Consider the following 13,792-nt stretch of genomic DNA (forward strand, 5'->3'; position numbering starts at 1 on the left):
TGATCTCCTAAATGGAATTTCCCATGTGTCTAGCTCCACCTACCATATCACATTCAGAGTCTGTTAATTCCCATTGTTGGGCCAGAATCAAGTCAGAAACATTTTCAAATGACTCAACTTAGTACAAATGACACCTCCTCCAATATACTGTCGTGTATATCTTGTGCACGTGTTACTACTGCCATCAGTATATGTGCATATTGCCATCACATGACTCTTGTCACCTAACTGCATGTTGCTTTAAACACTACAAGTTGTACTAAGATTTTTGTATGTGTGACTATGTATAGGGTTTGCATCCAAGAGTCATCACAGAAGGATTTGAGCTGGCCCGTGCTCGAACACTGGAAACACTGGAGAAAATAAAAGTGAAGATAGAACCCACCCGAGAAAACCTTCTTAATGTAGCACGTACAGCTCTACTGACGAAAGTCCATAAACAGCTGGCTGAACTTCTTACAGAGGTATGTACAAATCACAGATTAAACGTTGCTTTATCAATAATAACTTTTTGTAGTGTATAGTTCACACATTTGCTATAACTGATACTAAAATTGTGCTGTTGGATATGTAGTGTTACACACCTCTTCTCCGAACCCCGTCCTTACGATGTATTTAACTTTAGCAACTCGTTGAAATATTTGCCCTAGTTTGACTTCGTAGTGTTTGGCATTGTGAAGCAAGCTCATGCAATATTTGTTTTGTGATTATAGTACTGAGTAACATTATGGAGCTCCCCGAAGTGTGTGTAGTCCACTACATATCAATGCTGGTTTTACTAAACACTGTTATCCAGTTCCTCCTATGCTCAACATGGATAGAAAATTTAGGACTAAAAAATATTAGTAGATGCATTTTCCCCTAGCTCTTTTGTAATTTTTTCTCTTTCAGAGAGTGTCTGTAGAAATGAAGGAAAGACTGTTGTAATGGTAATTTGTAAAGCATCAATTTATCCTTTAGTAGCTTTTTATTTACTTTAGCAGACTGAAAACTTAATTTCAGTTAATTACTTGTCCAGGATCAAAATAGGACCTTAATGTAAAGGAAAGCATTAGTAATATTTCCTTTATATTAGTTCTTTTTTAAATATTCCTTGTCGTTCGTTGACAAATTTTTTGGACTATCTCCACTGATGTCTTTCTGTTTTACAAAAGAAAGTACTTCACAAGAAAATCACTATCTAAGGATTAGGACATGTTCACTCTATTCTTGAGTTTGAAAATATAACTGGAATTCATTCAAAATATAATACTCACTTCTATGAAAGAAGTTCCAACTGTAGTTTCAGTAATGTTGTGTTGTAATTTCAACTACAGCATCACAAAGGCAAGTATCCACTGCAGTGCAAGATAGCAACTAATATCCATTTCAAAGCCAACTCTGACATTGCTCTTATATACAGGTCAAGTAGTACAGTTTTTCTTTCTTTGTTGTACAAAGAACAGTATCACAGAGGGCCAAAGTTGATTCACTTGTGACTTGAAACCCACACTGCTCTATCATCTAACAGCTAGCTCCAAAGATCATCCATGATTTGTAATGGATGGTCTTTGCTCAGCCATGTCATTTGGTGAATGGTGAATCTTAAAGAACCACAAAATGAGAATCGTTCTTACACTTCAGAAATTAATACCTATACAAAATACACGTTCTTTGCTCTCATTACTGTGTTGCGGAAGTGGTAGAAGGAAGTGCCGTGCTTTGCTTTTGTGACACTGCAGTTGGTTTGCAAAAAAGTTTATAATTCATTTGCACTGGTTCAACAAAATTGATTCTGCACTTCATAACTGCTGTATTCAGATATACAGTGTCTGACAAAAAATAAGTGAAACTGCTTCCATTACTAATGAACTGTTCGTTTTAGCTTATTAGTTTATTAATACCACTTACCCTTGAACTTTTCTAAATTATGACAAACTTGTTGCTTCAACTTAGTGGCAGTGAATGATCAGTATGCTACAGGTGTGCTCTGCTCCTTCAATTGAAGGCAAAAATATCAGTCTCGTAGACAGCATGCAAGTTTTTTGGGCAGAGGAAGTATCAAGTGCAGTTATGAGTGGACACTCATGTATCTTGCTACATTGGCACTCTTTTATACATGTGAGGGTCACTCCAAAAGAATTGCACACTATTTTTGTAAAAATACAGTTTTCATTCTGCACGTGTGAAAGTTTTACAGAGTGTAGATACATCCTTCCCGCTTGTTTTCAAACTTAGTTCAACCTGTTCCCATGAGTGGTGCCATCACAGCATGTCTTCAAGATAGCTGCTACACTTGATGTTCGTCAGAAGCAATGTGCTGTCATAGAATTCCTGTGCTGTGAAAACTAGACAGTGGGAAACATCCACAAGAGGTTGAAAAAGGTGTATGGAGATGCTGATGTCGATCGCAGTACAGTTAGTCGGTGGGCAAGCAGGTTACGTGATGAAAGTGGACACAGCAGTATTGAGGATTGTCCTCGCAGCGGCGGGCCTCGTACTGCGCACACTCCAGATAATGTGCAGGGAATTAATGAATTGGTGACCGCTGACAGACACATCACAGTGAACGAATTGTCACTCTATGTTGGGATAGGGGCAGGAAGTGTTTGCAGAATACTGAAAGTGTTGGCGTTAAAAAAGGTTTGTGCCAAGTGGGTTCCCAGGATGTTGACAGTGGCTCACAAAGAAATAAGAAAAACGGTAAGCAGTGAACTTTTGGAACAGTACATGAATGGTGGAGATGAATTCCTTGGAAGAATTGTGACAGGTGATGAAACATGGCTCCATCATTTTTCACCAGACGAAGAGGCAGTCAATGGAGTGGCATCATGCAAATTCACCCAAGAAGGAAAAAAAAAAAAAAACCACACCTTCTGCTGGAAAAGTTATGGCTACGGTGTTTTGCGATTCCGAAGGACTCTTGCTTGTGGACATCATGCCAAGTGGAACCACCATAAATTCTTATGCACATGTGACGACACTGAAGGAACTTCAAGCTCGGCTGAGTCGTGTTCGACCACATCGGCAAAAGCAGGATGTTTTGCTGTTGCACGACAATGCACAGCCATATGTCAGTCAAAAAACGATGGAAGCGATCACAAAACACGGATGAACATTGAAATAAGTGTCCAAGGAATAGAAAAGCAACTGGAATCACTCAACAGAGGAAAGTCCACTGGACCTGACGGGATACCAGTTCGATTCTACACAGAGTACGCGAAAGAACTTGCCCCCCTTCTAACAGCCGTGTACCGCAAGTCTCTAGAGGAACGGAACGTTCCAAATGATTGGAAAAGAGTACAGGTAGTTCCAGTCTTCAAGAAGCGTTGTCGAGCAGATGCGCAAAACTATAGACCTATATCTCTGACGTCGATCTGTTGTAGAATTTTAGAACACGTTTTCTGCTCGCGTATCATGTCGTTTTTGGAAACCCAGAATCTACTCTGTAGGAATCGACATGGATTCCGGAAACAGCGATCGTGTGAGACCCAACTCGTTCATGAGACCCAGAAAATATTAGATACAGGCTCCCACGTAGATGGTATTTTCCTTGACTTCCGGAAGGCGTTCGATACAGTTCCGCACTGTCACCTGATAGACAAAGTAAGAGCCTACGGAATATCAGACCAGCTGTGTGGCTGGATTGAAGAGTTTTTAGCAAACAGAACACAGCATGTTGTTATCAATGGAGAGACGTCTACAGACGTTAAAGTAACCTCTGGCATGCCACAGGGGAGTGTTATGGGACCATTGCCTTTCACAATATATATAAATGACCTAGTAGATAGTGTTGGAAGTCCCATGCGGCTTTTCGCGGATGGTGCTTTAGTGTACAGAGAAGTTGCAGCATTAGAAAATTGTAGCGAAATGCAGGAAGATCTGCAGCGGATAGGCACTTGGTGCTGGGAGTGGTAACTGACCCTTAACATAGACAAATGTAATGTATTGCGAATACATTGAAAGAAGGATCCTTTATTGTATGATTATATGATAGCGGAACAGACACTGGTAGCAGTTACTTCTGTAAAATATCTGGGAGTATGCGTGCAGAACGATTCGAAGTGGAATGATCATATAAAATTAATTGTTGGTAAGGCAGGTACCAGGTTGAGATTCATTGGGAGAGTGCTTAGAAAATGTAGTCCATCAACAAAGGAGGTGGCTTACAAAACACTCGTTCGACCTATACTTGAGTATTGCTCTTCAGTGTGGGATCCATACCAGATCGGGTTGACGGAGGAGATAGAGAAGATCCAAAGAAGAGCGGCGCGTTTCGTCACAGGGTTATTTGGTAACCGTGATAGCGTTACGGAGATGTTTAGCAAACTCAAGTGGCAGACTCTGCAAGAGAGGTGCTCTGCATCGCGGTGTAGCTTGCTCGCCAGGTTTCGAGAGGGTGCGTTTCTGGATGAGGTATCAAATTTATTGCTTCCCCCTACTTATACCTCCTGAGGAGATCACGAATGTAAAATTAGAGAGATTAGAGTGCGCACGGAGGCTTTCACACAGTCGTTCTTCCCGCGAACCATACCCGACTGGAGCAGGAATGGAAGGTAATGACAGTGGCATGTAAAGTGCCCTCCGCCACACACCGTTGGGTGGCTTGCGGAGTATAAATGTAGATGTAGATGTAGAAACTCCCACCTTACAGTCCTGACCTGGCTCCATGTGACTATCATCTCTTTTGGAAACTGAAAAACTCTTCGTGGAACAAGGTTTGAAGATGATGACTTCCTTGTGCACGCTGCCAAACAGTGGCTCCAACAGGTTGGTCCAGAATTTTACTGTGTGGGTATACATGCGCTGGTTCCAAGGTGGTGTAAGGCAGTTGAGATGGATGGAAATTATGTATCTACACACTGTAAAACTTTCAAACATGCAGAATAAAAGATGGATTTAAAAGAAATAGTGTGCATTTCTTTTGGTGTGACCCTCGTATTTAATAAGTCCACAAATACATATCATCAGTATTAGTTCTCTTGTGTCAGTCTTGTCCATGTGTGAATTTTTTGTTTCTGTGAAAGATTTTCAGTAATATCTTTCATCATGTCAATCTTTACAATGTCACCGGTTGCTATACATTTTTTTCTGATTTTAGTGTTTTTATTTCTAGAATTTTAAGAACATCGTTATTTCAGGTGTGTGTGGATGCAGTTCTAGCAATACAGCAGGAAGGAAAGGAGATTGATTTGCATATGATAGAGTTGATGGAGATGCAGCACAAAACAGATACAGAGACAACTCTTGTTCATGGACTTGTCCTAGACCATGGATCAAGGCACCCAGACATGCCAAAACGTGTGGAAAATGCTTATATTCTTACTTGTAATGTAAGCATGGAATATGAGAAAAGGTATTCTTTTAAAAGTGGTAATGGTTTCTTTAATTATTTTGGATTGTCTTTATGTTAAAGTATTTATTTATAACTGATATGTTTTGACTTCTGTTGGCTTTGTGTGGTTATTGAGCACTAGTGTCACTCTGAGGCAAATCATTTTGCTTTTCCGGTAATGTCATCTTACTTACACAGTAGTAAACCTGCAGAGGGTCAGATCATGGGAAAGAGGGGATGGTATATGTAAAATCAAAGACATTAATTAGGCACTATAAAAAATGAGACAGTCCTTATTATCCATTTTACATTCATGCGTACTTTGGCATATTCACGCCGCTGTACAGTCTGGGAGCATTTTAGGGATTCGATTCATAGTTTCATTTCGAATTTTTTTCCGCCGTTCTTTTCAACGGTTTCCCGGAGCAATTTCATTTTGGCCTGTGTGCTCGGCAGACCTGCGGAATCTGCAGACGCCACCATTCTTGGTGCATCCCCCTGTGGGACCGGGGTTTAGGATGGGCCTGAGGTATTCCTGCCTGTCGTAAGAGGCGACTAAAAGGAGTCTCACAGCTTTCGGCCTTTGTGATGGTCCCCTGTAGGGTTTGACCACCATTTTTCAAAATTTTCCCGAAGAGCGAGCCAATTGGGGAAGGCCATCTTACATGGTGCATCGTGTCCATTGTGCAGAGAGATCTTCAGCCAACTTTCACGTCATTGCATTTCAGTCCCGCTAAGTCGTCATCTCTTGGGTGAGGACACCTTCTTGGTTGCATTTTCCACCATGCACTATGCAGTGTCACTTTCTGCACCAACGATGACCTTGGACTTCTTAGTGCCTCATATCCAGCACCGTAGCAATTCGTTGTGGTGGGGGCGCCATGTACCCTGTTGGTTGTAGCCCCCTGACAACACAGGGATCGCTCTGCTGATGCCCGCATCATTAACTCCCCATGTATGCCATTGAGTAGATGCCCATCTCCCTAGGGCATCGGGACTCCCGGCAATGGCCATCCTGCCAGGTGGCTCTTGCTGAGGCTGGGTGGCGCTCGTGGGTCATGGAGAGGCCCCCTGGTCGAAGTGCATGGCATCAGGGTGGATGACACGCCATGAAATGTAGTACATCATCTCTTGCAGGTGGTCCGCTGCCAGCAGTCTCTAAGCGGGCACAGTCAAACTTCAATGCTAAGAAATACGAACCCAAATCATTCCCATCCCTGGCCACACCATGGGAGGAACACCAGGCTAAGGATGGCAGTGAAGCTTTTTCGCTCAGTACCTTGTATGTACCCGAGTTGATGGGGAATGTTTCCTGTCCATGAAGCCCCAGTTTTTTTTGTGGAACAAGTGGAGGACAAATTTTGAGATGGAGAGCTTGTCCAAAATGCACTCTGTGTCAGTCTTAATAAAAACAGCATCCTCTGCCCAGTCACAGGCATCACTAGCTTGTGAAAAGTTGGAGGATGTTTCTGTTACCATCTCACCCTATAAGAGCTTAAATATGGTCCAGGATTTTATATTCCACCAGCACCTTCTTTTGCAGTCTTACGACGAGCTGCATGCAGATTTAAAGCGGCAAGGTGTTCATTTTGTCCAGCGCATTCATTGGAGTCAGAGGGATAATCAGGTTGCCATCGGTGCCTTCATCTTGGCCATTGAGGGCGACACATTGCCTGAGCAGGTCAAGGTAATGGTCTACCGCTGTGACGTCAAGCCATATATCCGTGCCCGGATGCAGTGCTGGAAGTTTGGCTATATGTCTTCCGGATGTATTTCCAGCGTCACATGTCGAGATTGTGGATGTCGATCACATCCCAATACTCCATGTCCTCTGCCTCCCATCTATGTCAACTGCGGAGAGCATAATTCACCTTTCTCGCCAGACTGCAGGCTTTTACAGCGAGAAAGGAAAATCATGAAATACAAGACACTGGACCGACTGACCTACACTGAGGCCAAGAGGAAATTTGAGTGCCTACGTCCTGTGGCTATCCTTCTCTTAGGGTCAGTCCATACCAAGTGGTCCAAGAAAAATTTTGTATTTGCTGGGTGAATTCCCCAATGTTTAGTAGTCACAAAAATATTATTTTTTAGTTCATTGTTTATTATTTTTAAATGGTGACCATATTTGTTCCAGGCTGCATGCGTTTTTTCGTATTTGCAAGCATCTAGATTTTTTACAATTATTCAGTAGTGGATTGTTCTAAGCCTTTCAGGTAAAATGCATTTAGTTAACACTCTGGACTACAAATTAACATCATTATCACTTAGCTGAATGTATTCATTAGTATATTTTTAATAGTTCAAATTTATCAGTGACAAATTAAAAAACTCAATTTTTGAACAGTAGTTTTCCAAAGAAAAATTAATTTCTCAGCTTTAATATTTTTCTGCTATTACACTATATAGTACAGTTACTTTTTATAAAGTATCAATGGTGAGCAGCTTACACTTTAAATACAGGGTGTTTCAAAAATGACCGGTATATTTGAAACGGCAATAAAAACTAAACGAGCAGCGATAGAAATACACCGTTTGTTGCCATATGCTTGGGACAACAGTACATTTTCAGGCAGACAAACTTTCGAAATTACAGTAGTTACAATTTTCAACAACAGATGGCGCTGCGGTCTGGGAAACTCTATAGTACGATATTTTCCACATATCCACCATGCGTAGCAATAATATGGCGTAGTCTCTGAATGAAATTACCCGAAACCTTTGACAACGTGTCTGGCGGAATGGCTTCACATGCAGATGAGATGTACTGCTTCAGCTGTTCAATTGTTTCTGGATTCTGGCGGTACACCTGGTCTTTCAAGTGTCCCCACAGAAAGAAGTCACAGGGGTTCATGTCTGGCGAATAGGGAGGCCAATCCACGCCGCCTCCTGTATGTTTCGGATAGCCCAAAGCAATCACACGATCATCGAAATATTCATTCAGGAAATTAAAGATGTCGGCCGTGCGATGTGGCCGGGCACCATCTTGCATAAACCACGAGGTGTTCGCAGTGTCGTCTAAGGCAGTTTGTACCGCCACAAATTCACGAAGAATGTCCAGATAGCGTGCTGCAGTAATCATTTCGGATCTGAAAAATGGGCCAATGATTCCTTTGGAAGAAATGGCGGCCCAGACCAGTACTTTTTGAGGATGCAGGGACGATGGGACTGCAACATGGGGCTTTTCGGTTCCCCATATGCGCCAGTTCTGTTTATTGACGAAGCCGTCCAGGTAAAAATAAGCTTCGTCAGTAAACCAAATGCTGCCCACATGCATATCGCCGTCATCAATCCTGTGCACTATATCGTTAGCGAATGTCTCTCGTGCAGCAATGGTAGCGGCGCTGAGGGGTTGCCGCGTTTGAATTTTGTATGGATAGAGGTGTAAACTCTGGCGCATGAGACGATACGTGGACGTTGGCGTCATTTGGACCGCAGCTGCAACACGGCGAACGGAAACCCGAGGCCTATGTTGGATCACCTGCTGCACTAGCTGCGCGTTGCCCTCTGTGGTTGCCGTACGCGGTCGCCCTACCTTTCCAGCACGTTCATCCGTCACGTTCCCAGTCTGCTGAAATTTTTCAAACAGATCCATTATTGTATCGCTTTTCGGTCCTTTGGTTACATTAAACCTCCGTTGAAAACTTCGTCTTGTTGCAACAACACTGTGTTCTAGGCGGTGGAATTCCAACACCAGAAAAATCCTCTGTTCTAAGGAATAAACCATGTTGTCTAGAGCACACTTGCACGTTGTGAACAGCACACGCTTACAGCAGAAAGACGACGTACAGAATGGCGCACCCACAGACTGCGTTGTCTTCTATATCTTTCACATCACTTGCAGCGCCATCTGTTGTTGAAAATTGTAACTACTGTAATTTCGAAAGTTTGTCCGCCTGAAAATGTACTGTTGTCCCAAGCATATTGCAACAAACGGTGTATTTCTATCGCTGCTCGTTTAGTTTTTATTGCCGTTTCAAATATACCGGTAATTTTTGAAACACCCTGTATATAGTATTTTAAAAAAATTATTTTTTTATTTTTCCATTTTGTGGCTTGCAATATCTTTGCTGGGGGCCCAGATAAAAATCTGAAAATTTCACAGTTAATAGACCTTTATGATATCAAACTTCAGTATAAGCTTCAACTTTGAGATTCAATTGAAAGATATGGGGAAAAAATTACAAACTCGAGTCAAAAAGACGTTTTTTAACATCTGTGATATCTGGTAGGCGAATCAAATAAAGTATACCAATTGCATAATGTAACACACCACATTACACTAGCTAACGATTATTTATCGAAACAATGCTGTGGTAATTGCTTCAGCAGGCTAACAATTGCATCTGCAAGCCTATACAAGTCTGATTGTTGTCTTTCCCCTTACACCAACAATGGTCTACTCACACTTATTTAGCTAGAAGTTCTTGAAGTGTGCAGTTGAAAAATGCTGTCTCAGTGTTCCGTTGGTGTTATTATTAATGAAGCATGTCATAAAAGTGTGAATGGTGTGTTTCCTAAAGACATTACTTTAATTGAAGATTACAGTGAAGAAGAAAAGTGTTGTTTTACTTAAGAGTCGGCCCAGAGGTGGCACAATTGGTTTTTCCCACCATCTGTACATCTTTGACCTGTTGTTCTTCAGTTAGTGGAACTTACGAAATTCCTGGGGCTCATGCTCAATAGGAAACACTCTTGGTCCTCCCATGTCTTTTACCTGGCAGCCCACTGTATGCGGTCCCTCAGTGTGTCCTCAATGGTATTTCCTGGGGTGCAGATTGAACCACCCTCCTCAGATGATATCAGTCCCTTGTCCATACGAAACTAGACTATGGGTGCTTTGTTGATGCGTCTGCGCGTCCGTCCCTTTTATGCCATCTCGACACGGTCCACCATCATGACATCCATTTGGCCACTGGCGTCTTTCTCTTATGTTAGTTGGGATTGACATATAGTCGTTTTTAACTTCTCTCTGTCCTCGGGTTCTATAGTTTTAACTTGAGTGCATGTGACCCCAGTGGATTTTGCACCTTAAAACAACACACGCACACACGCGCGCACACACACACACACACACACACACACACACACACACACACACACACAATATTAGCACCAAGCATTACTTTTGAAACATTGAAATGGTAGTCAATTTCATTCCACACACAAATTAGCAGGTCCTTGTTTCTTGAATTGACAGCTTCAACAATTTGATTTCCCAGCTGTTCGAAAGTAGAGGGTCATTCCTTATCAGATCACCAAGTAATTCTCGAATTTGTACCCTCCATTTCAGATTTTCGTGAAACTTTGTATATTTGCTTATACCTATAACATAAGAATAGCTGCAAAATCTTTCTGGTCTCAGACTGAAACTTTTTTATATTGGATTTTCATTATAGTGATGATATGATGATTTGGCTGTGCGAGAATTCCATGCAAAGTGCTACTTATGTGCATAAAAACTCGTAACTCTGCTATATATAAAGTTTTTTATTTGAATTATTTTTAAGAAGTTAAGAGAGGCATACAGTTAATATGAATGCATTTATTTAAGCAGTAAAGTTACAAAGAAAATCACAGGAAGTTAGTAATGTAGGTCACTTTCAAATTTATGAAAAAATCACAAGCATGTTGAAAAACACTTGTTACATTTCTCCAACCTGCTGGTGACCTAGCATTGGCCTTAAAAAACTTGTAAAGTTGTAAGCTTTTAAATATATTAATAAGTTTTTGTGACTGGACACACAAATAAATGGTAAATCAGAAAACTTTTTACTGTGATGAAAATGAGTCACCCCAATAAGGTCATCCAGGTCTGACACCCACAGCCTCGGATGCAGGGGTCTCGAGTGAGAATATTTAAATATCAGTTATTATAGGTGGACAAATTAATCTTAAGTGTGAAAAATTTATTTCATTTTATTAATTGATTCTTGAAAGAATATAATATATTGTATTTATTTGTGCAGCTAACCACCAGCTCAGAGTGGTAATGCTCTGTGTGTTTGCAATAGCTTGCTTGAAACCTGAACATAAATGAAAATACTGCAACCCATCACAACCATGTATTGCTGACCATCACTGACATACAACACTCAGTCCATTTGGCATCATTTGCACTGGTCATATTTGTTTGTGGTGCAACCATTTGTCATTCTGCTTGTAGTATGTGTTTTTAACTGAAGTAGTGCTCAGTTACTTGATCGAAAATATGAATTCATGTAGGGGCCGAAAATTATTTAAGTTGCCTGTTCATTTGATGAGATACACCTTAGTAAAAACTCTTCAAAAATTTTCAGAGCTTAGTTATGACTAACAAGATTCAGTAGTGTTATGGTCCAAAGTAAATTTTCCAGATGATCAAGAAAGAACCGTTTGTTGGGATCACAGTTACTTTTATTTAAAATGTTTTGAAAGCTACCAAAGAACTTTTTATCCTTTCAGAATACACAGGCAGATGGTTTTAAAAAATCCGTCTGGTCAGTAAGTTTATCTTTGTCTAAATCATTAAGTGCTAGGAGAATAAATGGGAGACTAGGCAATAAACTGTGTACATGTGACATTTGTGAACAAAAACTGAAATAATGATGGAAATGAAAGTGACGTCAGTGACCTGGAAGTTACATTATGAGAGTCAGTGCTAAAAAGTCAAAGTATCAAGTATGCAAATAAAACTTCAGATGATTTGATGCGCTGTCCCTAAAAACTTCATTCACACACACCTTAGTAAATATCATATGGCAAATGGAAGCAAGAAAAAGTGAAACGTGTTTGGAAGAGAAAGTGTATCAGGCATTGGATTGTAGTGTTGAAATTTGACAGTAGGAAGGATAAAAATGAGTGATTAAATTGTTACAAAGACCAAAGAGTTTGATGCTATGAAATTGTTAATGAAAGAAGTAGCTGGTGCAAGGAGATCTGAAAAAATCAAAACTTTAACTTTAGCTGCTCCCTCTTGGTCAAAAGAAAAAAAAAATGCCAGAATTCAGTGTTAATATAATAGAGGGAAACATTCCACGTGGGAAAAATTTATCAAAAAACAAAGATGATGTGACTTACCTAATGAAAGTGCTGGCAGGTCGACAGACAAACAAACGAACACAAACATACACACAAAATTCAAGCTTTCGCAACAAACTGCTGCCTCATCAGGAAAGAGGGAAGGAGAGGGAAAGACGAAAAACCCACATCCTTTCGTCTTTCCCTCTCCTTCCCTCTTTCCTGGTGAGGCAACAGTTTGTTGCGAAAGCTTGAATTTTGTGTGTTTGTTTGTGTGTCTTTCGACCTGCCAGTGCTTTCGTTTGGTAAGTCACATCATCTTTGTTTTTTGGTAGAATTCAGTGTTAGTTTGATAGGCAAGGAAACTGAAAAGATAGAGAAGTATTTTATCAATTCCGAAGACAAAAAGAAATTAAATGAATACTGATGAAGCTGTATAGTTTGTCACTGATTTTTACTGAAATGATGACTACACTCTAATGTTGCCGGGAGCAAAAGACAGACTTAGCATTCAGAAGAAAGTGTATATGCAAAAAAGACTTGGTGTCTGCAGTCTTTGGGAACTGTACTCTTGTTGTATATGGGAGAACCCCAACATTAACATTATTTTTTCTAAATTTTGTTCACTAACTCCAAAGTGGTTTATTTTAGATGGTACTGCATGCACTCATTCAGTGTGTGTGTGTGTGTGTGTGTGTGTGTGTGTGTGTGTCAAGAAACTGCATTATTTCACTGATGGATGTGCTGTGCAGTAGATTTTTCCATTGACATTGAACATTTCTTTTTTGCTACTAGCCACTATAGGTCTGTGTGTGAAGGATTGGGAGGAACTGTAAAGCGTGTGTTGAGAAAAGCTAGTTTTTGCTAGTTTTTCAATTAGATGATGATGTACAAATAACAACTGTGTCTTGTGTTTACAGTTTCTGCAAGGCTAATGTTTATATCTTTTTATTTATTTATTTATTTTTTTTTATATATTCTTAGAGAAAATAAATAGATTTTTTTTGACAACCTGCACAATAGGCGTTACATGGACTTTTCACAATTACAAACCACTTTATGTGATTCATTGGAAATTATGTTCTGAAAAGTCTTGATTTTTCTCATTCAGTTAAAAAATTCCAACAGGGGACATGTACCCATCAACAACACTCTTCAGTGGCAGGTGTATGTGATGACAGGTAGTAATTTGCCTTTGTCATAAATGCATGTGATGGAGGAGGAGACAGTGAGCTACTGTTTCTCCGCCCACCTGGACTGTCAGTGTCATTCTTGTGGCCAGAAAAGGAAGACTTTTATTTTTTGCCTTTGGAAAACATTTTGTGTGCTGTTGGTATATCTGAATCTGACACATTAGGAAGAATGTACTACTTAAATAAAAAGATATGAAGTCAACAGAATCCAATTTCTTACAAGGGATTCAAACACAAAAACACACACACACACACACACACACACACACACACACACACACACAGA

The 13,792-nt window shown here is 40.4% G+C and overlaps 1 protein-coding gene across 1 annotated transcript in view; it reads left to right on the forward strand.

Moving 5' to 3' along the window:
* Positions 1 to 13,792, forward strand: part of LOC124545352 (T-complex protein 1 subunit zeta) — a 68,086-nt gene that overhangs the window by 33,397 nt on the left and 20,897 nt on the right. The window contains exons 4-5 of the mRNA XM_047124253.1: positions 291 to 464; positions 5,121 to 5,335. Coding sequence (XP_046980209.1) covers positions 291 to 464; positions 5,121 to 5,335 — 389 coding nt within the window. The remainder of the gene's footprint in view (positions 1 to 290; positions 465 to 5,120; positions 5,336 to 13,792) is intronic.

The sequence above is a fragment of the Schistocerca americana genome, chromosome 8 (genome assembly GCF_021461395.2).
Source record: "Schistocerca americana isolate TAMUIC-IGC-003095 chromosome 8, iqSchAmer2.1, whole genome shotgun sequence".
Lineage (NCBI taxonomy): Eukaryota > Metazoa > Arthropoda > Insecta > Orthoptera > Acrididae > Schistocerca > Schistocerca americana.